Source organism: Triturus cristatus, chromosome 2_2 (genome assembly GCF_964204655.1).
Source record: "Triturus cristatus chromosome 2_2, aTriCri1.1, whole genome shotgun sequence".
Lineage (NCBI taxonomy): Eukaryota > Metazoa > Chordata > Amphibia > Caudata > Salamandridae > Triturus > Triturus cristatus.
In genome coordinates this window covers 1,089,142,154-1,089,168,538 of record NC_140582.1, presented here as the reverse complement: position 1 = coordinate 1,089,168,538, position 26,385 = coordinate 1,089,142,154, and the positions used below count along the sequence as shown (strand labels likewise).

At 45.7% G+C, this 26,385-nt stretch overlaps 1 protein-coding gene across 2 annotated transcripts in view; it reads left to right on the top strand.

The window, feature by feature from the left end:
• The window catches only part of IMMT (inner membrane mitochondrial protein), a 472,217-nt gene extending 450,965 nt beyond the window's left edge, over positions 1-21,252 (top strand). For both annotated transcript variants that reach the window (XM_085642618.1, XM_085642619.1), the window contains 2 exons: positions 387-516; positions 20,273-21,252. In XM_085642618.1, the coding sequence (XP_085498744.1) occupies positions 387-516; positions 20,273-20,880 (738 nt within the window). In that variant the 3' untranslated portion in view covers positions 20,881-21,252. The remainder of the gene's footprint in view (positions 1-386; positions 517-20,272) is intronic.
• Positions 21,253-26,385: the final 5,133 nt, after the last annotated feature.

Below are 26,385 nucleotides of genomic sequence, written 5' to 3'. Positions count from 1 at the left end.
CTGTTTTCATGGAAGAAAGCAGTGCAAAACGGTGTTCTGTGGTCTGTACGCACAGTAGGGAGTTGGTTAAGTGTTTAGAACTTCAATGAAGATTCCTATAATGCAGAACCAAGACGAAAGGTACGTAAACTCTTCTCGTCAACTTTACCTTTGCGTAATCCAAATGATATTCTATTTAGGGCAGGTTACATGGCAGGACTTGTATGCTTCTGAATGGATTTTTTTAACTAATGGGAGGAAAGGAGGTCATCTCTTGTTGACCTTTTGTAATACAGTGGTGGTGGTTCTTAAAATTGATGTATTGGGTGTTGTGTTGAGGCCCTTATTACTCTTGTAATGTTAATTTGTTACCTGTGAAATGTTTCATTTGTTTAAATTGTTTCCAGGATTTGTTTGAGAAATTATCTGATCAGGAAATGGAGTTTAGGCAACGTTCTCAGGAACAACTAGACAACTTTACGTTGGATATAAACACAGCCTATGCCCGCCTTAAAGGAATTGAACAGGCCATTGAAGGTAAGACTATTATAACTATTATGAATGCAGGGTTTAAGAGGTTATATAAAAAAAAGCCTGCGCACTACTACTAAACAGACCTCCTTTTTCAGCAGCTTATGTCTTGTATGTGAGTTGGTTTTCTCCTTATTTTAGTCCTTCATTTATTAAGCATACTACTATCAAATGGGCATCTGGGTGTTGACTGCATCACAAGCACAGCATGCAAACGGTATCAACTTGAAGCATACAACAAAGTCTACAAAAGCTGCGTTCTGCACTGATGGAGTAAACTGCCATTGTTTCAGTTTCTGTGCAAAAGGCCAAAGAGCTCTGTACTTTCTGAAAAGAAACTGAAATGGAGATCCATAAGGTGGTTGCCTAAACTCCAATAGTATGACAACTAATGCAAACTGTCTGACAATAACAACTGTTAACTTGGTTTTTGATTAATGGTTTGAAAGGGGGCATATTGCTCAACAAAACTTGTGAGAAGGGCAGCCAGAGAAACTGTTTTAGAATAAGCACTGTATCAGTACTCCAGCTAATACCAGTTATTAATTTGAGAGTAGCATTGTGTGGTTTCTGAACCTGTACCAACAAATAATGCAGTTGCCAGTGTAGTAGTCAATGGTGAGAAGATTTAGTGTTCCTGGACACCTTTGGGGTAAACGCACTGTAGAGATTCAATAAATACATTTTTTAAAAGTTTGCTGTAGCATTTGTATTCTTCATGTGCTCAGGAAGAAGCTGAATAATTTCATTCAAGGTACAGAGTGAAAGTGACATAATTTAGTCACGCCTTTAATATGATCTCGAAAGATGACTTTTGCTTCAAGTTGCCCTTGGATGTTACAAACTGAATTGGTAGGAGCTGGTATATGGCCAAGTACGTCCAACGAGAGGTTCTAGGTCCTGAGATTATCACTGAACACTACAAGTTCTGCTGTATTGCTATTTAGATCTGAAAGAAACACGTACTGATAATTCCTTACCTTAGAATTACCCCCAGGCGTCAGACTGGATCCGGAAAGTTTTCGTCAGCAGTACCCCTGCACGTCGGAAGGTGGCGTCGCGCGGCGTCGCATCCATCGTGGTCGCCGAGATGACGTTGCGGCAGCTACTTAGACGCCGCCTTCGCGCGCTGACGTCCGTTCTTTCTTTTTCCACGCCAGCAAGTGCAGATCCGGAGAGAGCAGTACCCCCAGTAAGTGACTGAGTTTTTCAAAGCTTTTTGTCTGTTTTTTCGAGTCGATCGACTCCTGGTGCCGTAGGGATGCCCGGCTTCAAGTCTTGCGGGTACTGCCATCGCATGATGTCGGTGACGGACCCGCACCGCGTGTGTCTCTACTGCCTGGGCGCGACCACGACCCCAAGTTGTGCCCCGACTGCCGGGCCATGGCGCTGAAAACTTTGCAGGAATGGTCCCTAAAGTTGCTTGAAGTCCGGTAGTCGGCTCCGCGCCGCTCAAAGTCCTGGTCCCGCGGGAGGTCGAGGGACTGGTCGCGGAGCCATCACCATCGTTCGTCGGGATCGAAGTCTTCGCACTCAGGGTCAGGTAAGACGAAGCATCACAAAGTCGAAGAAGCGCCATCGCTCTCTGACTTCCCCTCGTGCGGTGTGCGGGTGGTGCCTCCCCAGCGGCTCTGGCAGAGCCTACGCAGTCGCCGCCAGCCTACTCGCCCTTCCCGAGTCCGTCGGCAACTCTGGCCCGCTGCAGGAATTTCTGTCAGCCATGGCCCGCCTCGTCGGGCCCTGACGGCGTGCCTTCGGGCCCAACTGGGGGTCCTAGCACTTCACTGTCGGCGGCTCCGGCATCGCTGTCAGGCTTCGACCCCGGCGACGCAGGGCCCCCATGGATCCAGGCCTAGATCCCGGTCGACGCCGGTTGACCAAGTCACACCTCCACCGACGTCGACCCCACCGGCAGCACCTCTGACGTCGTCTGTTGCACCGGACGACATCGGCCCCGGTTTCGGCCCTGATGTGGACACTGAGCCGGAACGGCGTCGCTTGACACTGATTCCGACACCGATGGGACCCTTCTCTCCCTATGTCCATCCTCTGTAGTTTCGGCCTGTACACCAGCATTCGAAGGAAGGGGAGGACTGGGAGGGGTCTGAGGACCCTCTCACAGCTCAGTGTGAGTATGACCCAGACTGGGCAGAGGAGCTGGCGGATGCAAGTGGTCTTGACACCTCTCCTGACTTTGGCATGCCAACTCCTCCTACTGTGGCTACGGAGGAGGGTGCTAGTGACGCAGTGGTGTTGCATAGGGCGGCCGAGCCTCTCCAACTCCCTACAGTGGCTGTCAGGACTAACCTCCTGACAGAAGTGCTTCAGCCGGTGGCTACCTCTGTGGAGCCCCTGCTGATGCACTTTCTGATGTTCTTTTGAGCACCTGGTCCAGGCCCAACACAGGGGCTCCTGTGGATAGGAACGTGGGCCGATGACATCGCCCGGTCCCGGGCAACCCCCTCTTCCTCTCCCCAACACCCCACCCCTGAGAGCTTGGTTGTTCAAGCCTCCATGTTCCAAAGCACATTCCCTACCACACCCCCAGATAGGGAATCCAAGGGATTGGAACAATTTGGGAAGAAGATTTTTTTCTTCTGCCAGTTCAGGGCTGCGGTCTGTGAACACCACATGCCTCTTGGGCCGTTACTCCCACTCTGTGTGGGATACGGTGGAGCAAGTGCTGCCTCAGTGTCCGGAGGAGGCCCGTACAGTGCTCTCTCAGGCTATTGCTGAAGGGAAGGATGCAGTCAAGTTCACAATTCGATGTGGCCTCGACACCGCCGACTCGCTGGGCAGAGCGATTTCCACGACAGTGGCGCTCCGTCGTCACGCCTGGCTGAGGACTACTGGCTTCTCTGGGGATGTCCTCCAGAACACTCTCCTGGACATGCCCTTTGATGGCATTCGCCTTTTTGGCAACAATGCAGATAGTGCGTTGGAGCGTTTTAAGGACTCACGAGCTACGGCCAAGTCCTTGGGCCTTTCGGCCACTCGGCCTCCTCTGCCGTCTGCTTTTCACTCTTTTTGTGGCCCCAGAAGGGGCGCCCTGACACGTTCGCTTCAGAGCCACAGGCCTGCACAGCAACAGTCCCAGCGCGGAGCGGACGTGGGACTCGCCGAAGTAAGTCAGGGGGCCAGCGGGCGGGTCAGTCCACTGCCTCCAAACCTTCCTAGTCCGGTTTTTCAGGCCCATAAAATGCCAGTGGGCGGCAGGATTCGCCATCACATCCCCCTCTGGCGCACCATCATTACGGACAGGTGGGTTTTACAAATAGTCCGAAGGGGCTACTCCCTCCCCTTCGAGACTACCCCTCCAGCCATGCCATCCCAGTACCACCGCATGTCGGGGGATCACTTGGCACTTCTTCAACAGGAGGTTGTGGCCCTCTTGGCCACGGGGCCATCGAGCGTGTTCCTACGCCAGAAGTAGGTCATGGTTGTTACTCCCACTACTTTCTGTTGCCCAAGAAGGACAAGGGCCTGCGTCCTATCTTAGACCTCCGGAACGTCAATCACTTTCTCCGAAAGGAGAAGTTCAAGATGTTAACTCTGGCTCAGGTCTGGTCTGCTCTCGACCCTGGAGACTGGATGGTAGCGTTGGATCTGCAGGACGCATATTTCCGTCCTGCCGGCCCACCGGCGTTACCTGTGGTTTACGGTAGACCACGATCACTTTCAGTTTACCGTGCTCACCTTTGGCCTTACCAGCGCCCTTCGGGTGTTCACAAAAGTGATGGCGGTGGTCGCAGCTCATCTGCGCAGATCAGGGGTTCCAGTCTACCCCTATCTCGACGACTGGTGTTGAAGGCAGTCGTCTACCACCTCCAGACTACGGCCGACCTCCTGCATTTGCTGAGGTTCTCCATCATTGTGCCAGAGTCGCACCTGAGTCCCTCTCAGAAGCTCCTCTTCATCTGAGCGGTTCTGGATACAATGCTTTTTGGGGTCTATCCTCCCTAACGGTGAGTCCAGGATATTCAGGCTCTGATTCCGATCTTTTGGCCTCTATCCAGGGTTTCGGTCAGGCTGACCCGGAGGCTGCTGTGCCTCATGGCTTCCTGCATCCTGCTGGTCGATCATGCCAGATGGCATATGCGGGCTCTGCAGTGGGACCTGAAGTTCCAGTGGGCGCAGCATCAGGGGAACCTGTCCGAGTCTGTCCAGGTCTCAGAGGGCACTGCATGCCAATTGCAGTGGTGGCTCACAAACCGGCATTGGGTCAATGGCAGATCCCTCTCCCTTCCCCAACTGGAGTACACAGTGGTGACGGATGCGTCTCTCCTGGGATGGGATGGCCACATGGGAGAGGCGGAGATCAGAGGCCTCTGGTCTCCGGCGGAGTACCGGCTCCATATCAACCTTCTGGAGCTCCGGGTGATCCGACTTGCACTGAAGGCATTCCTTCTCTCTGTCAAGGGGAGAGTAGTGCAGATGTTCACAGACAACACCACCGCCATGTGGTACTGCAACAAACAGGGCGGGGTGGGGTCGTGGACCCTATGTCTGTAGGCTCTGCGCCTCTGGACATGGCTAAACATCAGGGCATTTCCCTGGTGGTTCAACACCTGGCAGGTTCATTGAATGCCAGGGCGGACAAACTCAGCCGCAGGTGCATGATGGATCACGAATGGCGTCTTCACTCAGACGTGGCGCAAGGTCTCTTTCAACTGTGGGGAGTGCCTTGGTTAGATCTATTCGCCTCCGAAGAGAATGCGCAATGTCAGCAGTTCTGCGCGTTGGAATTTCCAAGGCAGCGCTGGCTCAGCAGCGATTTTCGTCGCAAGTGGAGTTGCGGTCTGTTGTACGCCTTTCCGCCTATACCACTTCTGCTCAGAGTTCTGAAGAATATCAGGCGCGACCGGGCACAAGTCATCCTTGTGGCTCTGGACTGGGCTTGAAGAGTATGGTATCCCAAGCTACTCAGTATGACCATCGATCCCCGATCCGACTGCCTCTTTGGGAGGATCTTCTTTTGCAGCAGCAGGGGACGGTCCTCCACCCGAACCTGTCCAGTCTCCACCTCCTTGCGTGGAGATTGAGCGGCGGCAGGTGATTCCTTTCGACTTGCCTCCTGAAATCTGTAATGTGATTCTGGTAGCCAGGCGTCCCTCCACTAAGTTGGTATACGCCTGCAGGTGGAACAAATGTGTCATGGTGCACAGCAAAGGCTGTGGATCCCCTTTCTGCCCCTCTTTCAGAAGTCCTTTTGTTCCTTCTTTCCTTGGCCCAGCAGGGCTCTGCTCTGGGCACTATCAAGGGCTACTTTCTGCTATTTCAGCCTTTCTCAGGCTCCCTAATCAGTCCTCTCTTTTCAAGTCCCCTGTTGTCGATTCCTCAAAGGCATTACTCACCTTTTCCCTCCTATTCCTTTTGTGATGCCGCAGTTGGATTTGAACCTGGTTCTCACATATTTGATGTGCGCTCCCTTTGAGCCTCTTCACAACTGTCCTCTACGTCTCTTAACTTAGAAGACTGCTTTCCTGGTTGCCATCACCTCCGCTAGGCGAGTAAGTGAGCTCCAGCCTCTTTCTTGTAAACCTCCCTTTCTGTCTGTCCAACCGGACAAGATGGTGCTCAGAACCCGTCCATCCTTTCTGCCAAAAGTGGTCGCTGCTTTTCACATCGGGCAAACCATCCATTTGCCCACCTTCTTTCCGCATCCTCCTAGAGAGGAAGAGAGGCTCCACCATCTGGACCCAAAACATGCGCTCTCATTTTACCTGAACTGCACACAACAGTTCCGGGTGGATGACCAGCTCTTTGACTACGTTGGCGCCAAGAAAGGTCGGGCCTTACACAAGCGGACTATCTCCCGAGGGTCGTCTTGTGTATTAAAGCCTGTTATTCTCTGGCAAAGAAGCAGCCTCCGTTGGGGCTGCACGCCCATTCCACCAGGGCGAAGGCTGTCACTATGGCGTTGGGACGTGGTGTCCCCTTACAAGACATCTGTCAGGCAGCTACATGGGCCTCGCTGCACACTTTTACTAAGCACTACTGCCTGGACAGCCAAGTCCTGAGAGACGGCTTCTTTGGCCGTTCAGTTCTCCGGGACTTCCTGGTGTGATCTTGGTTCACAGACCCACCACCGGGGTTGGTATTGCTGGGGTATCTATTCTAAGGTAAGGAATATATCACTACGTGTTTCTTTCAGATGAACAAGTTACTTACCTTCGGTAACAGTATATCTGTAAGAAACATTAGTAGTGTTAGATTCCTTACTGCCCCACCCATCCTCCCCGTTCTGCGAACTGATTTCTAGGGTTAAGGTGATCCCTTTCAGGGCGCTAGTTTGAAGGCATTAGTGGTCAGTATCTTGCATGGCTCTGCGTTCCTGGCGCGGAAAGTCGTGTACAGAACTGACGTCCGCGCTCGAGGGCGGCGTCTAAGTAGCTGCCGCGACGTCATCTTTCTTACTGATCTATTGTTACCGAAGGTAAGTAACTTGTTTAAGAAAGCTTATTTTGAATCTACCAATTCACAGCTGCAATTCATGCACGGATTAAAGGGTTTAGATTAGAATCATCGGACTGTAAAAATAACTACAGTGGAGAGAAAAAATTAAAGACTCAATAAGTCCTTTTAAATAAACGTGCTGATGTTGACCAACATTGGGCTTAGAGATAAGCAGTGCCGAACTACTTGTTGTTGTAACTGTCAACGGAAATGGAAGTTGGTAAGGCAACCCACTCAGTCTGATTAGGTAGCAAAGAAGCTCTTCAGTTAAATGCAGAACTATCTTCTCTATTAGAAGGTATCAAAAGCCTATGTAAGTTCTATGGTAAGGTTTGACAATGTTGTAAAGTTCCTCAAATCACAGTTCTAAATGAGTTCGATCACACAAGTTGAACTACTGCAAGCGTACCTAAAAGGCCATGCTTTGAGATAGAAAGTGTCAATTTGAAAAAGTTATTTTAAGAAAAAATTAAAGGGAAGGAAAAAGTTCCATATTCTTTACCAGCACATGGCGAGCCAGATTTAGAATAAATGTCCTGGCTGGGAGACATAACATTATCGCTGCCTCCTACAGCAGGGGACACACATTGCAATACCTCGCATAGCACGTCAGGTGTGCATAGATGTAATCCCTCGTTGCCAATAGCTGGTGTGTAGGCATCCAGTGCTGAATTAGATACCTCGGTGTCAGTGCCTGAGCTGAAATTTAATTCAGTCGTGAAAGGCACCTGCGGTTCTTCAAGGAAGGCATGCATCAAGATGGGAATACGCTGAGGACAGAGTTGTGCATGGGACCACATGGGTTTCAGCCTGGAGTCTAAGTCCACTGGAGCCTCCGTGTCAGGTGTCAGACAGATGTCCAACTCGCATTCGCCTCCGCAGAACAGGCATCGGAAGACTGGTACAATGCAGTCCTCAAAGACTGATCTGAAGGATAAGAACCAAGAAGCACTTAGTTTTCGTAGGCGAGGTGCATCAAGATGCTGTATCATGCGCTCACAGTAATGTCTTTCCAGGAGAGCTTTCGCAATCTCGCTCGCGGATGGTCCGTCCATTGCACAGCAGGTAGACGATAATCAGGATTCCAGCTACAGCGAGCCGGATCAGAGGTAGACCCCCGAAAATGCTTCCAAACACGGAGTGTATGAAGTTAGGAATAACTGCGAGGATTGTCTGGAAAGTGCTAAGGAATCCGGACCCTATGGTCTTAAATAGGTGTATAATGCCACTCGTATCAGACATATTAAAGATACGTCCCACCATTTCTACGAAATGTAGGGGGCAGTTGGTGCGAATTAGTGCCTGTATCTCTGTCGAGCTCCTTGCAACTTGAAGTTCAAAGGTTTCTCAAGCGGAGGTTAACGGCACGGTTTGCTGTAAAAGCATAGGTTTAATTCTACTCAAAGCATCAAACTGTATCAAGGAAACATTCAGTGAAGGCCATACTAGCACCTCCCTGACTGTATTTGTCAAAGGAAACAATACTTGCATTCAGCAAGTAACCCTGGTGTTCACGGTGACCAGTTGTGCAATGCCTGGAAGCATGCCGCAACAACCTTGATCATTCAGCATCAAGTAACTCCCATTCGAAAGTAACTCGAACACTGGCATTATCACGGCAGTTGGTGTTCCTTTCATGTGGCAAGACAGATTCGAAACTTAACTATTACAGGCTCCGTGTAAAACGATATCTTGGCTTATAATAGAGAACCACTTAAAGCGTTCTTGCAGTTGGTACCACTAAGAAAAACTTCTCGATCCCCACTCCGGCAACGAAATCTTTATGGTAAATCCCATTATTTCTTAATGTATTCTTTACCCAGTTGTTCATATCTGCATGCCTGCCTTTGCTCAAGGCAATAGTGAAACTGAAATGTAGTGACCGGCAGAGTGATTTGGCTGTGGATTAGCCACTCAGTTGATCGTAATTCAGCTACTGTAAATGGTAGTCTGTCCAGTTTTTCAATTAACAGCATTGTATATTTAGCTCCCCTTTGTGCCATTTCTATCTGTGGATCAGTTAGATTGTATTCTGAAAACAGAGACGTACTGTTTATAAAACACCAAGGCACAAGGCCTGCACCCAAAGATTGTAGCGTCCATCTCAATAACATAATAGAACGTAATTGTAATATGGCTAAATCCTGTTCCAGTATGTCAATAGCAGAAGATACAATATACTCTGGAGGTCAAAGTTGTTAACCCATTATTCACCACAGCAAAAGCTTTTTCTAAGGGTATACGGTCTTTTTCACGTATTCTCTCTGCGGCTTCTTGTTGGGAAATCTTCCAGATTTCATTATAGGCAGCAAAAAATGCCTGCATATATGAAACGTTTTTGACATTGTTTCCTAGGTCCTAGTAAAAACGTCCCCAAGATCCATGTCTTTTGAGAGTAAATATAAGTGTTTCACTTATTCAAATGTTGAGGTTTCTAGCCATTGTAGGCACAACACTATAGGATGTCACTAACCCTGGATGTTCTCTCTGTATGTAACATGGGGCTGGCCTATGCATACTGAGTCCCTCGGTGATGCGCAGGAACCTTTCATGACATGTGTTTGTGTCTAAGGGCCAAACCGCCCACTCCTTCAACTGGGGTCTGTTCTATTGTACTTTAGTGTGTCATCAAGTTTTGCCACTTCCTTTGTAGAAGAATTCTGCCACCCATGTGTTGGTGTAGGAAACTTTGGAGTGTTCAGGTCCTTTATCTTGGCTATTCCAAGACAGGATGTCTGTTGCACAGTATCATTTAAAGTATAAAGTATAAGTATAAAAAAGCTTATAAAGCGCTCGAATGCCAGAAACGGCGTCTTGGCGCTAGAGTGTGCATAGTCAGCAGCAGGTTACTGGTGGGCCGGTGGATTACTGGTGAATCTGAAATAGAAGATACTTCAGAGTCTTTCTGAAAAGTACATGACTCGGTTGAAGTCGCATCTCCACTGGTAGCTGATTCCATAACTTAGATGCACAGGTGGCAAAAGAGCGCCCGCCCCATCTAGCTAATCTGAATCTAGAGGTACAAATAAGGCCAAGATTAGCCGACCGCAGTGCACGGGGAGGGATATAGTGCTTAAACCTGTCTGTACCATCATTAGCACCCCCACCAAAGTGGGCCCGGTGAACCAGGCAGAGCGCCTTGAACTCGATTCTCTGCTGAACCAGAAGCCAATGTAGTGATTTCCTACCCATAGAAGTGGGGTAACCCCTAGGTAGGTTCAGAATAACACGGACCGCAGCATTCTGTAAAGACTGTATCTTACCAATCTGGTATTTGTCAATACCCAAAAACATGGCATTGCAATAGTCCAGTCTGGACATAAATAAAGCGGCCATCACCGTTTTTTGTAACGTCCGAGGGATGTATGGGAAGATTTTCCGCAGTGTTTTTAACAAAAGGAAACAAGAGGAGGTTAGACTGTTGACCTGGGCTGACCTGTTCAGCTTGTCATCAAAGATCACCCCCAGTTCCTCACCTTAGAGACCGGAAGGGGACATTGCCCGGCCTCAGATGGCCACCATAAGGTGTTCCAAACTGAAGGGCCTCTGCCAAATTCCATAACTTCAGTTTTCTTCGGTGTTGATTTTTAAAAAACTCACACGCATCCATTCCATCACATCCGTAAGGCAGGCATGAAATTTGGCCGCTATTAGGTCAGGATTGTCCGCAACTGATATCACCAGCATAGGATACTAATATAAAACTATGTTTCCTGACCAATCTAGCCTGACATAAATATTGAAAAGAGTTGGGGAAAGAGCAGAGCCTTGTGGTACACCACATGGCAGGGCAAATTTAGCCGGCCCAGTTTAAGCTTTGACTTCGGTTATCCAAAAATGAGGATAATAAAGCCAAGGCTCGTCCTGCAATCCCTACAACCCTTAGACGCAGTAGCAATACCGCATGGTTCACAGTATCAAAAGCAGCAGATAGATCCAGGAGGACGAGAATCGCCCTCCCTCCTCCATCAACTGCTGCTCGAATACCCTCTGCTGCCGTTATAAGGGCCGATTCCATAGAGTGTTTAGGCCGAAAGCCGAGCTGAGACCTATCCAGCAGGGCATTCTTATCCAAGTAATTAGTGCCTCTGTACCCTGGATTTGCCAGTCCCTTGAACCCTAAATCGATTTTGAGTCAATTTAGTCTTTCCATAGGTCGAAACCCTATTCAGACAATTGGGCCTAAAAGGAAAAGGAGTAAATCTGTTTAGTGTTTGTCAACATAATTTTCAGTGTTGATATTGGTACAATCTTATAATAAAATGCGGCTTGATCTGTGCTGTTAAATCCTGAAAAGTATGCAAATTTCTGTGCAAACGTTTGTGAACTACTTTTTGGTGGTGTTGGACAAAGTTACCACTGATTGTATTCAAATACATTCCTAGCTGAAATGGATTTGTGCAGGAAATAACCAAAATGTTGGTAACAGTACAATTTGTCATAATCTGAAGAACCCACTAACATTTCATTATTAGAAAATGCAGCAGTTTTCTCTACATCAGATAACATGTTATTAACTGTTTCAGTGTTCCAATCATCTGAAAATGTACTGGAGGTAATTAAATCACTTAATGAGAATTTAAATGCACGATTATTTTTTTTAAGTTCGGTCAGTCCTAATATGTTGAAATCAACCTTGTCCCATACTATACCATCCAGTATAGGAACAGCTCTGATGTTCACTGGTGACAAGTCTCTTTGTTCACGATGTGACAATGTGTGTGGCTTCAGGAGGATGTTGACCTTTCGGGCTGTGGAATCTTGTTGAAGATAATGTCCATTAATAAGCATACTAAAAGTCAATACTAAACCTAGCCAGAAAATAAAAAACATTATCCCAGAAACTACCCAGAGTTCAATCCAAGGTGATACCAGGTATGTCTTTTGAAGAAAGAGAAGTAAGTTCTTTAATTCTTGCTTGAATGATGTTTTGGCTGGCGTTGTTTCCTGCTCGCTTCGATCTAGAGAAAACGTATCAACGTTAATGAAATAGCCAGAAGCAGTTCGATCAATTGTTGGAATTGCATCGGGTTTGGTTGAAGTGTCCTTTTCCTCTCGATGAGGCATGTTGATGTAGACCTCTGTATTGGGTCTAATTGCAACTTGTGAATTATTTTGATTATCATTTTGAATTTGAATGTCTGGTTCAAGTGGAACAAGTTTCATAGCATTGTTACTTAGTCCTTCATTCCTTACAGGTGGCTCTTCAAACGTGATGAGTCTTTGTTTGAACTTCTTGGATTATAGCTAGCAGAGGACGTCTGCTACAGCAGAGTCCACTGGGCCTACTGTTTAGTATCGGCCACATAGTGTGGTTTGATTAAGTCAATGGAGACACATCTTTTCTCTTTTTTTACCGGCAAGCGGCGGGAGTAGCACAGTTCTTGTTCTGTGTACTGCAAGGACTGGTACAGGTTTTCTGTAAGAAGGTCCAAATTCCTTTTTGGCCCCAATTTTCTCTTTGACCAGATCCCCAACTTTTGGGATCCAGACAGGTCTTGCCGTGACTACCTTGACTTCTTCAGTGGCGGTCTGCTTTAGATGAACATTGCTTTGTTTTGTCCTGGATTCATTTAGATCCTGTAAAACAGCCAAACGATCATGGATATCAAATGATTTTTCAACCGCTACTGCGCCTTCATAATCAAGATCGGGTACCCACATTTGTGTCCCAAAGAGGACCTCATATGTAGTGACTCCCCCTAGAGAGCTTCTTGGCTGGTTATTTAGTGCCCGCTGTACCCCATAAAGGTGTGTGACCCAACTACCGCCCTTGCCTAATACCCTAGCTGTTAAAGATTGCTTTAAGTCACGTTTTTTTCTCTCCACAAGCGAATTTCCCTCTGGATAGTACGGAGATGAGAACCGCAATGCTACGCCCATTCCTTCCATGGCCTCTTTGTAAGCCCGAGAGCTAAACGCATGGCCACGGTCAGAATGTAACGTGCTAACAGCGTATGTGCCGATAAAGACTTGCAAATCTTTAATAACAGTTCGAGCATTAGCAGAACGCTGAGGTCAAACCCATAGGAATCATGAGCATGAATCCACTGCAACCATGATATACCTGTATGCCCAGTCCATTTGTAAGGGGCTGCAGTGGACCAAGTACACACTTGCAAGAGGTTTGTCTGTCTTCAGTAAAGGCGTCTGTGTCGGTCGTGTAACGGTGGAGCCTTTCATCTACTGACAGATGTCTCATTTCAAGACAAAGTCTTTAGTTTGCTTAGTTAACCCTGGCCACCAATGGCACAGTTTCAGTAAAGAAATAGCAGCCGTAACGCCTGTGTGCACAGAGCCAAACCCTTGTATGCAGCTAATATTAAACCTTGCCTACGATCCATATTTGGTATTATTCGATCTCCCACTCCAGGAATCTGAGCATATGGAACGTTTTCTGCATCTAACTTGTGGAGTATTTGAGTGGAAATTTTTTAGGTACTGCTGTGCTGCCTTTGCGTGATGCATTGACAGCTACCATTATATCTCCATCTATTCTCGTTTTTGAACGAGACGGAAGCTGTGCATACAGCCCCCTTGGCGGCTTCATCAGCCAATGAATTCCCTGCAACGTGCACGCCATCACGTTGATGACTCAGTGTATGGATCACGTGAGTCCTCGGTAGCTCGGCTTTCAACTCTGCTACCTGTTCCAATAGCATTTTGTGCTTAATTGTTCCATCTTTTGCGTCCTTAAACCCGTTTTGTTCCCAGTGTTGTAAGAACTCATTGTACGACTGTACACAGTAAAAATAATCACACACGTCAGTGTGGGGAATTCGTGATCCGTATTTACAAGTGCAAGTATTAGTGCTTTTAATTCTGCCAACTGAGCCGTGCAGTCTCCTAGAGATTGCGTTTTTGTGCAAATAGGATGGAACTTGCCATCACGCATGCAACCTTTAACGATAGTCATGCTGAAAAATAAAATATTGCTGCTTACTTCAAATGGCCGGTTGCGCAGATCCATCAGTATAGATAATATATTCATACTGATCTAGAGGCAAGATTTCATTTGGTAGAGGATATTCTTGTTCGTATTGCAGGAATGCTTGTGTTTTGAAACTTGGATCAAATCTGTATTCAACGTCTGTTGCAGTACGAGAATTAGCCCATTGTATCCATCTCGGATGTAATGCTTTTGCATTTGGGATACTGACCTTTGTAACAGTTTGTAAAGCCGGTACCGGAGTTACGACAATAATGCGTTTTCCCTGAGCCAGTGAACTGCAGTCAGGATTTTTTCTGTTGAAGTGAAACGCATTTCTCCATTTGTGTACAGGTGTGATTTGTAAGCGATTGGTACAGTTTCTCCCTCATTAAAAGTCAAATAATTGTACCAGCATTGACCCGCAATTATTTGGATCACTAAGTGGCCTACATTTACGCGGGTTTGTAAGTGTTTTGAAGCAATCATATCTTCCTTGGAGTAAACAAAGAATATTAGTATGTTCTTCTGTCCAACCTCTGGCTGAAAAGTCAGGTTGTATTAAGTCGTAGAAAGGTTTTACCCTTTGTGCGTAATCTAAAATGTATCTTCTGCCGAAATTTAGGAATACTAGTATTGATCGTAAAAATAATTATGATTTTGGAGGCTGGAGCAGCGCACACTTTTCTAAAAAGTTAGCTGCCAGTCTTTTGCCTTCACTTGACAGCTCATATCCCAAGAATAGGACATTGAGGTGGGCTATTTTAGATTTTTTAAAGTTGAATTTGTAGCCCACTGCGGCAAATCCCATAATAATGGTGCTTACCCTGGTCAAGTGCCTCTCTAGGTCGTCGTCTGTCAGATAAATATCATCTAGATAGGACAACGCTTCTTCATCAAATTTTTGAAGTAACTCTGTTACTCTTGCTGAAAATACACCTGGGCTGTTTTTATACGCTTGTGCTAGACGACAGAATTGTTGCTGGGACCCTAACGCACTGAATGCGGTTAGATACCTGCTTTCAGGTGCTATATTTTGGCAGAAAAACCCATTTGAGTTATCAAGCGTGGCTTTGTATTTTTTGCGCACATTGTTATTCATTAATGCAGCACTATGTGCATTTTGGACAGCAAATGTCTTTGTGCGTGAGTTTAAATGTCTGTAATCTAAAACTAGACGATATGTATTGTCTGGTTTAAAGACTGGAAACAAAGGATTGTTCATTGGAGAGGTACATTTTTCAATGACCCCCTGGTACTCAAGTTGTTCTAAGATCTCCCTGATCTGTTTTTTAGCTTCTTGCTGTATTGGATATTGTCTCTGAGCATTAGGTTAATCTTTTAACGGGATCCTGTGGTAGGTTGAGTTCTCATCCCACCATGCGTGATTTTTTGTACAATGCCGGAGCTTGAGCTGCTGCCCACTCCTGTGCATATGTATGTTTAAGGTGAACGGGAACGTAGTTGGAAAGTGCAGGAAAAATTATGGTTTCTCCCCTGGGGCACTCCTTAACGAATGCAGGCGGACAATCCTGTTCTGCTAACAGGATGTCATAACCAGATTATAAGTTCTGCCAAAAAAGAGCTTTTACTTTCCTGGGCTTGTCCTCCTCCAGCCGGAGTGTTACTTCATATAACTTATGTGGGACGCTCACCCTGGTGTCTGGTGTTTCCACCTTGATGTAATCATTCAACTCCGCTGTCACCAGAAATTCCTTCAGGTTCAAGCGAGCTATTGTTACTTCTGCCTCACTGTCTAGCATCGTCAGAGCCCATTCCCCGTTGAGAAGTTGTGTCCTCAGAATTCTGGGCATGTCTGATTTTCAGACCGGCAACTTTCTTTTTCTTACATTTTTTTTAGAAGTAAAGTCTTGAGCACGCTGCGCTCCTCTCTATTTTCTGACCGTCCTTCTCTTTCGGAGCCTTTCTTCGAGCCCTGAAAGGAACGAGAGGAACGTGTATCAGTATCCTGATACCTGTCAGGTTTCCTAATATTATCCCTATTCCTGAGGATGTATCTCTTTTCAGAGTGCTCCTGTTGAGGAGACCTACCTCGGGACTGAGATCTCTTGTCTTTAGAGTTTTCTTTTTAGTTATCCCACTTCTTTTTCGAAGAATTAGGTGTTTGCTTAAAAGTGTCCTTTTTAGGACTGACCTGTAGTTGAGGTTTTAAATATTTTTCCCCCATACCATCTCTGCATAATCCTACATATGCTGTTTCAGTTATTTTGGGTAGTTCATTCTCCTGTTCTAATGGAGTGAACTCCCTTAGGCGTTGGCTGATTTCCACTGATGCTGCTTCCCCTTTAATGTTAGCTAGTATTATGGCTGATACCTGCTCATAGTTATTTAATAACTTCATCCCTAAGTTTAGGGCAGGTTCTGCTCCGTAGTTGTTTTGTATTTGTCTTAATACATATGGTACTACTGCTAATGAAGGAATACCATGAGTTCCGGTATATATGGCAGCAAAGACTGTACCCCAAGAAGTGCAATTCTCTAACTGTGGTGTAATCCCCATGGGCAAACAGATTGTTAACGTTCTGTGTTTTTCAAATGGTGTTGTATTTGTGAATACTGCCTCTAACTGGAAAGGAATTTGTTCACTTTTTGTGGGCACATTGCCCATTACAGCGTGTAATGTTTGTGGAGTAATTTTAGTTCCTGTGCTCTGTCTAGAAGCTGCAATAGGTGTAATTACTGTTGGTTGGACCGCGAGTGTCCTCAAGACGAAGTGTGTCATGTTTCTGTAGAGTTTTATCAACTCTTTGTGTTGAACATGTAGTTCATCCTGTGGCATTGTGTCAATGTCTGGATGTGGTGTATAGGTCGCTAATATCGGCCATGTTGCTCCTGGTCTTCCTAAAGGACCAAGCCTTGCTCTTGTTCTAATGTGGGGTAGGGCGCCATTAAACCAGAAGATCTGTTCCTGGTAGGTAAGCAGAATCTCAGTCTCCTCAAAAAGAGTGGAATCCCTTCATGTAAGTAATAATGAAAAGTTGTTGTTACAGCATCTGCTGCTGGGAATATAGCCCATGAGTAGAATACCTCTGTTCTGAAATCTTTGTGTGCCTCTATCACGAATATTACTACACCTCCTCTGGGTGGTAACCCATGCTTGACAAGTTTAACTGTCAAAGTTCGTCTTACTTTGGGTGCAATTTCTATTGCATTTGCATCTTCCTCACCAGACTGATTAAGTCCTTGGTTCAAGACCCTCTCTTGGTCAGACATCGTGTTTAAGACACGGAATAACTGTCCAAGGAATTTATGAAAAGGTTTTATGCAAAGGTTTTATGCACAGTTTTGGGAGTTTTGTCCTTTCAAGCTTGATTAACCAACAGCCAATACATAGGATGTCTCGCCTACTCAGCTGTGGCGGAGTTTTTCCCGCTTACTCCAGACATCTTTGGGTTTTGTAAATAGGGTCTCTGAGAATAAGCATGACTGGGCTACTCAGATTCTACTGTTGAGTAAGTGCACCATGTATAGACCACATAGGGCGCCATGTAGTGTAGTTCCAATAGTACCCTTTCATGCAGAATCTACGCTGTTTACGGATAAGATGTACTGTGGGTCTGGTGGCAGACTGACTCCGTACACCCCCGCCGCATATGTTAGCCTATGTTTTGCATTAGCTAGCTCGCAGTGCCACTAGAATCTCCTGTTATCAGAGAGATTCGTTTTTGGCAACCTCAGAACACAATAACCTCAGACTCGTGGAAACAATATACTACTTTTCACCCAGTCACTCATGCTTTCCTGTTTTGCTCAGGGAGATACATAGAAGAAACAGTCGAGCGTGTTTGCAATAAGAGTGTATTGTACCATTGTTCTTCTCATGTAAAATAATTGCGCTGCTAAAACTGTGACACAGTAGCAGAGATATAGAACCAGCAGTACAGTGAATAAAAAGGAATAGTATTGTTCTACCATTTTGCAATAGTCATGAACACATACAAGAATACAGAATGTATTTATAAAATGAAGTGCGTACTCCTAAGATGCCTGACTAGATGTACCCAAGTGTACCTAGCATGTGAGTAGGTGTGAAAGAGCCTAAGAGTCTAAAAGCCAAGAGTCTAAGAGCCAAGAACCAGATAGGATTTAGTCGAACCCCCATACCTGAATAGTGAGAGTGTGGGACTTCGTCCTGGACTTGAGCTGGAGACCCTGCAAGGGATAGTCACACCACTGTCAGCTGTTGCGATGGCATGCCGGAGCTGCAGCGTCTCTGGTCAGTGTGTCGGCCTTGAAGTCTCAGTTCCCTCCTGCCTTCTGATAGCAAGAGGTGCTGTATTTATACAGTCTATGCATGTGTGTTACCCATTGCTCAGTATGAGGATGATGTTGGGGATTAAACCTTGTGCGTCGATGGGAGAGGTGAAGTATACCTCCTGGAGAGTGTACTCATCAATTATTCATATGTGCTAAGAATGACGTCTTATCAATATCGATTGGGAAAAACCCACCCTCGGCATGGAACTAGGTGAAAGGTTTAGTCCATAAAAGGCTGTAGTCCCTATAAGGCATTCTGTCCTCATTTGGAGTTATGTCCTTATAAGGCACGTTCATATGAAATAACGTGAGATGATGTAGGGAAAGTGTACGATGTTCCCTGGACCTATATTAGGGTACCGATATAAAATATAACAGTGGTTCTAAAAAGATCTAAAAGGGAGACTCGTGCGCCTTCATATTTCGATGACTATGTTGTATAACTGTTTTGCTCACCTACCTGTTGTGTTTTTTGTTGTTATATAATAGAGGGAGATGTGTTGTAATGTGATTTCATTCAATCTTCCTGTGTTTGACATGTTCTAGTTCCTCTGACTCATTAGTGGAACCTTGGAGGAAGTTGACTGTATAACTTACCAGAGGCTGTTGGGTGGCTGAGCTGTTCTACCTGTACTACTTCTAAATATACTTCTATCTTGAATCATCATTCCTGCATCCTCTTCATTGAAGAACTCACCTTTTAACACAGGGTTACTGTCTAGAACTCACTGCAACCCCTCAACACTCCCTGCCTAAACCCCTCCCCCCTCCCCCCCCGCAGATGCACCCTTTCCCCAGAACACCAGTACCTAATTCAGGAAGAAGTAAACACCCTAATTTGCAAAGGTTGCGCAACCAATGCTGCTAAGGGGTGTTCTCCCCAATCCCAAAAAAGGATGGGGTTCCTCTGCCCTATGCTCGACTTGAGGCCTATCAACGAATACATACTGTCAGAGCACTTTGACATGGTCACGCTCCAGGATATCATCTCTCTACTATAACAAGTCAACTGCATGACTGCCCCAACCTGAAGGATAATCTACTTTCACATCCGTACTCACCCTGCACATCACCTGTACCTCCAGTTTCTGGTTAGTAGCTAACATTTTTAATTCGAGGTCCTACATTTTGGGGTCACCACAGCCCCCAGTGCTTACAAAGTGCCTTGTCATGGTAGGTTCCTGCCTAAGGAGGAGTGGCATCCACGTATTCCCTTACTTGGACCTTTTGCAGATCAAATGAATGACATTGTTTGGCTTATACCCAAGTCACCATAGACGTCTTGCGCAAATTGAGCGTTACCATCCACTCAGTGAAGTCCCCCCCCTTCAGGTTCAGTCCTTTCGAGGGGCGGTTCTCAACTCAGTCCCAGCCCAGCAAGGACCGTTAGTAAATGCCCCTTTTTCAGCCAGATTGCCAACTAACGGTCAAGATTTTCATGCACCTCCTCGGCATGATGGCATCTTGTATCACCGTAGTTTTCTCATGCCAGAGTATCTCAGCTACACAAGTTGCGAACAGAAGATATTACCTTGTAAGCATCTGTGTGTGGCAATTAGTGCAGTAGATTCACATACACCCACCCATCCTCTCTGGATGCCTTAGATTGTTGCAGCTGTCTCTCTGTCCTGTTCGCCTTGCACGCTCATCCTTTTTTCTTTTCTCTTGGCTCCATTCCAGCCTTGTCTGCCATGCGGACGAAACACTCTACTGCCTATGCATATTATTAGCAATAGGAGTCACTATACCTTGTGACTCGAAAGACTTCTTACAAGAAAAAGAACTTGCACACGTCTGAGCCTAACACCAGATGACTGGAGTATGCATAGCACGTGAAACTACAGCACTATGTTCCACTAACAAATGCCTACATGATAAGTAACATTTTCCTTTTGTAAAGTTCTCTGTGGTACCACACATGAGCTGGACAATTCAGTGCTTTTGACTTTGTTGTGGAATCCCCTGTAAGAGAACCAAAATTACAGGTAAGTAACGTTTCCGTTAAGATGCGTGTGATGCCTGTACTTATTTCAGACTGTAAAAGTCATTACTTAAGGACACCTAAGATTGAGTGATCAATTCAAACTTTTGTTTTTTTAGGTCATGCAGTTGCTGAAGAGGAGGCCCGGAAGGCGCATCAGTTGTGGCTTTCAGTAGAAGCTTTGAAATTTACCTTGAAGACTGCTTCAGGCGATTGCCCTACTGAACCTCTTGAAAGTTCAGTCCAAGCTATCCAATCCTGTTGTTCCGACAATGTATTTACACAAGCCTTAACTGCAGCTCTTCCGCATGAGTCTTTGAATCGTGGTATTTATAGCGAGGAAGCACTGAGAGCTCGCTTCTACATCATCCATAAACTGGCACGTAGGGTGGCCCTGATAGACGAAACCAGGAATAGTCTATATCAATACTTTTTGTCTTACCTGCAGTCCCTTCTTCTCTTTGAACCTAAACAACTGAAACCCCCCAAGATGCTCAGTCCTGAAGACCTGGATACCTTCAAGCTACTCTCTTACGCCTCCTACTGCATTGAGCATGGAGATTTGGAGCTGGCAGCTAAATTCATCAACCAGTTGAAGGGGGAGTCCAGAAGAGTGGCAAAGGACTGGTTAACAGAAGCCAGACTAACCTTAGAAACCAAACAAGTTGTAGATATCCTCTCTGCTTATGCCAGTGCAGTCGGGTTAGGGACAACTCAAGTGCAGTGACATGATTGGATGAAATTGGGGATGAAATCCTTTGCCTAACCGTTCACTTTTGAATAGAAATTCAGAACCCCAGAATTCCTGTAAACTGTTCCACCAAATTGGGTTTAGAATTGTATTAGAATGTTACTCATCAAAAAAGTACTGTTTTTTTGCACTCTCCCAATTGCATCAAGGTGTTGCACTATATATCGTTTTCAATCATTGTCATGAAAAATCTAATTCTGCTTTTTCTCCAATTAAATATTTTAAGCTCTCAGGTTTACTGATTGGGCTTTTCATCTAACCAAAATAAGGTTTGTACCCTCATTATTCTCAATGTAAATACCCCTCGGTACATATGAATAAACCAAGTGCAAAGCACAACTCACTGAATACACTTCATTGCTGCCTTTTTCATGTGATATCCACTTAGATGATGATGAGATGAAGAGTGGATCACAGACAGACAGAAAAACGTTGTTAATGAACGCTTGCCGATCATGTGAGAGGGCTGGTGTAACCCTGCATGATGATCTTTTTGGAAGTAATGCACAATGACTACTATTATCCACTTAACCAGTACTGTCCTGAACCTTGATCTATATTACGGTATTTATAAATTAATCTTCAAGATTTTATTCACAGATAAAGCTTAAAGAAGGAGAGGAAGACAATTATCATTTATGGTATCAAACACTCTCCCCTTGCCACACGGTTTTCTTGTAGGCAGTCACCATATTTATCATAATGTGAAAATTGGAAAGTGGTGAAGCAATATCAAGTAGACTTTTGTGGTTTTTGAATGATCAAACTAAGCTCATAGCCTTTTGATAAAGTACAGCCACCTCAATCACTTATCCCTATGTTGAAAAGTTAATGTCAATCTGTGAAGAAGTATATAAGGTTAACTTTTTTATGCCTTTCTATAGTAAGCTATATAAACTGGATATATCAAGAATGGCTTGCGTGCCCCACTTCAATAGCAACTCCCAGCCCTCCCCTTATTCACTGAGAGGCAAAACGAGCACTCTGGAATCAGAATACACAGTGATCGTTTCTCTCCCTTTGTGGCTGCTGTATCCACTTGTTACTCTGTTTTCCACATTTTGATTATTCCAAACTCTTATCGGATGATGACAAAAACTAGGGTTACAGATTTAAAGACGGTTCTGCTATTGAATTGATAGATCCAGATGTGTTATTTAAAATAATGAGAATCCTAATAATTGTGAGGCTGTCCCAGTGGACTGTCTGTAATGATGCTCTTTCCCCTTCCAATAACCTGGGGAAAAGCAAAACAAATACAAAATACAGATGGCAGCATGCAAGAGACTTCAATTTATCACAGATATTTTGAAGTCATTTTTGCAGTCCATATGAGAATTGCTGTGTTTTATTGTTAAATTCAAGGTCCATATAACATCTAGAAGCGCTGGACTGATTTAGTTTTTTTTATAATAACTTTTACAGCGTTGTGGAAAGTAGGTTCCTTGAATCAGCAAGCACACAGAGTGCTTGCCTTTGAACCACACCCCAAAACTTTCCAAATGATACGTTGTAGGAAGAATGCATTGAAAAGTTAGATTAGATATCTAATGGTCCAGGGTTTTTGTATGAGCTGCACAGACTGCCTATTAAACGATGAAACTGCCGTTGCTGCAATACTGATGAATGTGACTCCTTTACTAATATTGTAGGTGACAACGTAATTTAGACCCTAAGGCTCCAGAGGCTGATAAGTTTGTGTCTGTGCTCTACCTTGGCAATACCCAGGAGCTCCAGCGGAGTCTTCAGCTGGTACAGAATTCAGCGGCTCGCCTCCTTTGTAAGGTCCCGTGGAGATCTTCAATCTCTCCTTCTCTTAGAGACCTTCACTGGCTCCGTATTACAAACCGGATTAAATTCAAGGCCCTTTGTTTTTTGCATAAAATCAAGCAAAGGCGGGCCCCAGGCTATCTTAAGGCCCTGGTTCAACCATACTTTCCATCCCGCACCCTTAGATCTTCAGCTCAGGACAACTTTGTGATTCCCCGTTTCAAACTTTCGAGAATGGGCGGCTGCTCCTTTTCTTGCGTCGCCCCCAGACAGCGGAACTCTCTTCCGGTCACATTGAAACTTGAACCATCTCTACTGAAATTCCGCAAAGAACTTAAAACCTGGCTCTTCTCTCTTTAACAACTGCGATGGGTATTCATTGAATCTATTGGCGCCGGGAGACCCCTTGTGGGTAGCTGCGCGCCCTACAAATTCAATTACAAAGATCACCAACTCACCAAATAATGAACTCTTAATTATCTGACACATTGTATGTCCGGCAGACGCTCCTTAATCATTTATGCTTGCTATCTGGGTGTGCCTGGATATCTTCAGGTGCGAAGTATCTCTTGACTACTTTGGCACCATTAAAATAGAAATTGGAAAAGCCTTGGAATCATCAATACTAAAGCACTGACTGTCCAAGGACCACAAACAGCGGCATCACTTGGTAGTGGAATTACGTCAGTAGATTCCAGACTTCAGAATACATTAAATACCAATGTTTAATGGATGAACTGTTAGAGGCCAGTTATGTTTGCCAATAAGGGGGTGCTAGCATCTCTGCACTCGAGAGCTTAAAACTAACCAAATCAATGAGTTTAACCCTGCAGCAACTAAAATATCAGTTCTCCGCATTGGATCTTTCATAGAATCACATGCTGTCTGAGACCCATTGCTAAACAGTATTACCATAGCAATGTTTAAATACATTCAAAATAATTGAAAACATCCATAGACTATATGTAGTATATCCATCTTATTTATGATCGAACATTGGCAGGTCAGATGGAGAGACCAAGCTCTTCTCTCTCTCCTACATGCTCAATTGCTATGAATTTCTACCACGTTTGTAAATAGGTGAAAATTATCTCTTATAAGGAGTTTTTTTTTGTTTTTTTTTAAATAAAATTTTAAACTTTTGAGTCTCTCGTCGGTACACCTTTTACCCACTTGTATTGTCCTATTTTTGTAGTTGATTGTCTGATCAAAGCATCTGTTTCTTCAACCATGGCAGAATCTTCTAGGAAGAAAACCTGATCAATCGTATGACTCCAGTGGGGATAGGATAGTTTACATAGCAGTTATAGCTAACCTCTGCTGCATGTTAGTAGCACAATCACTTTGTCGGAAAAAACTAAAAAATGTTCTGGGAAATGTACACAAATTTCAGCAAAGAGTTTCACATGTCCTGCTTATTGAATAAACATCCCCCAGCAAGATCTCTCCTCAGCGTCTCCCAAAATTTCTAGATACTGAGTCACAGTCACAGTCATTTTGGCCCTGTGATTAGTCCTGCGTAACTACAAATGGCTTACAAAGAGGAAGAGAAACGAGCATATGATCCCAAGCAGAATGTGGATGGGTGGAGGATTACAAACCGGAGAAGTAGTTCAAGAACCGCGGTCACCCTATTACAATCGTCATTATGATGAGCATTTTAAAGAGGCGTGCTACTAAGAGCCAGCAATGTTTAGAGTACCAGTGCACCTTTCCAATGATATACACCATATGGTGGACTATTCGTCAAGTTTCCACCTCAACACTCTGGAACCCAGACGCCACACACTCTCCCGCTTTCACAGCAGCTGTGTACCTAAGCCATTAGCACATCTGCCACCTGTTCTTCTATAGCGACTCACTCATCCAGTACCAGTAAAACCACCAGTTCTTCCTACCCCGTCAGATGCCACAGAAGAGGAGGAGAATTGCGAAGGGATGGCAAACCATGATTGTCCATCAGCTGAATTTTAGGACTGGGATGATTGTTGCCTCTGCAAAAGGCCCACCAGCAGACTCACCAGCCTACTTCCAGACATGAAAGGTTATTCCAATGAGTTGGCCCTGCATTTGACTTCAACTCTTTTTTTTAAATAACTTTATTTATTAATTTCAAGCAGGTGGAATAACAGTGGAGCAGACCCAGCACTGCCCGCCCTTAGCCTAACAAGCCCCATTACATAGCTGAGGCAGCATATCACGGTTTATAGAGCCGAAGGCGGCTACAGACAGTATACTAATAACAAGCAGTACCTAGTTCCGCCCCGTCTCGACCCACCCACCGTTCCCCCCTTCCCTCCCTCCTTAACCCAACACCCACCTCTCTCTCCACCCCCCCCCCCCCCCCCCGAGTTACCCGTGTGCAGCTGCGCTGTGGAAGCGCGAAGTTGAGGCAGCCTCTAACCTGTATCCCTAGACGATGGGGCGTCGGTAAGTCTGAGCAGGCGGAGGTATCTGGGACCTTCGTTAAATTCATGCACCAGAGTTAGGGTATTGTGCATGCGTTCCATCCCAATAATGTACCACAATTTGTGTAGCCACCCGGTATGGGACGGGCGAGTTTGCGTACCCCAGAGCACTAATATGTGGTGTACTGCTGCGCCCAGTGCTAACCCCATTTGTTTCCCCCGAATAGATTTCAGTTGAAAAGTGATGGCAATAGGCAACCCTAACAGAGTGTAGGCGGGGAAGTGGGGTATTTCAGTTTCAAAGTAAGTATCGATATCGTTAAGGACTCCTGTCCAGTACCCCGTCACCGCTCTACAGTCCCAGAGGATGTGCGTCAATGTGCCCTCCTCATCGCAACCCCTCCAACAAGTGGGGCTGCGGTCTGAGTTAATTTTATTAAGGCGGGCCGGGGTCAGGTACCAGTAAAGGACAACTTTAACCGCTGCTTCCCTACTCGCTGTGTTTCTGGCGGTATGATTAGCTCTATAGTAGATCTGTTGCCATTCCTTCCAGGAAAGACTGCTACCTAGCTCTGTCTCTCATCGTCGCTGCCCAGCAGAGCACTCCAGGAGGGCCGGGGGACGTAACAGACGATAAAGTTCAAATATCAAGTGGCGGTCAGAGTGCTTCGATAAAAGCCATTTCTCATAGGTCGTGAGATGTCTGCTAACCAGAGGCCGCATGTCGGGGTGCATTAACCAATGGCGGAGTTGGGAATATTGGAATCGTTTGGGATTTTTAATGCCGTGCCAGCCAGTCAGCTCAGCAAATGGGAGGAACCCGTCAATATCAAAGAGATGCCCAGCAGACTTACAGGCCGAAGCCCGCCATTCCGGGAATGCCCACACATCAAGGCCGGGAGGGATGGCTGGGTTGTCGAATAGGGGCGTAAGTGGCGATGGGAAGGTGGTGAGACGGTGCCGGGTCACCACCGCGTCCCAAACCCGCACCACCGAGCAAGTGATGGGAGATTTGTTAACATATGTTGGTCTATCCGAAGGCTTCAGGAATGGTACCTTCCACAAGGAAAGACCGGCCATCGCCCTATCTTGAAATAGCCATCGTTTCTCTGATTCAGGCCTACTCCATTCAACGAGATATCGGAGTTGCGCCGCCCTGTAGTAAGTCAGTAGGTGGGGAATCCCCAGCCCCCCGTCATCCGGGGATCGGTAGGCAATCTCTCGACGCACTCGTGGGCGTTTCCCTGCCCAGATAAAATGGTGTAGCTCCCGTTGCAGTGAGTGGATGTAGCACATGGGAGGT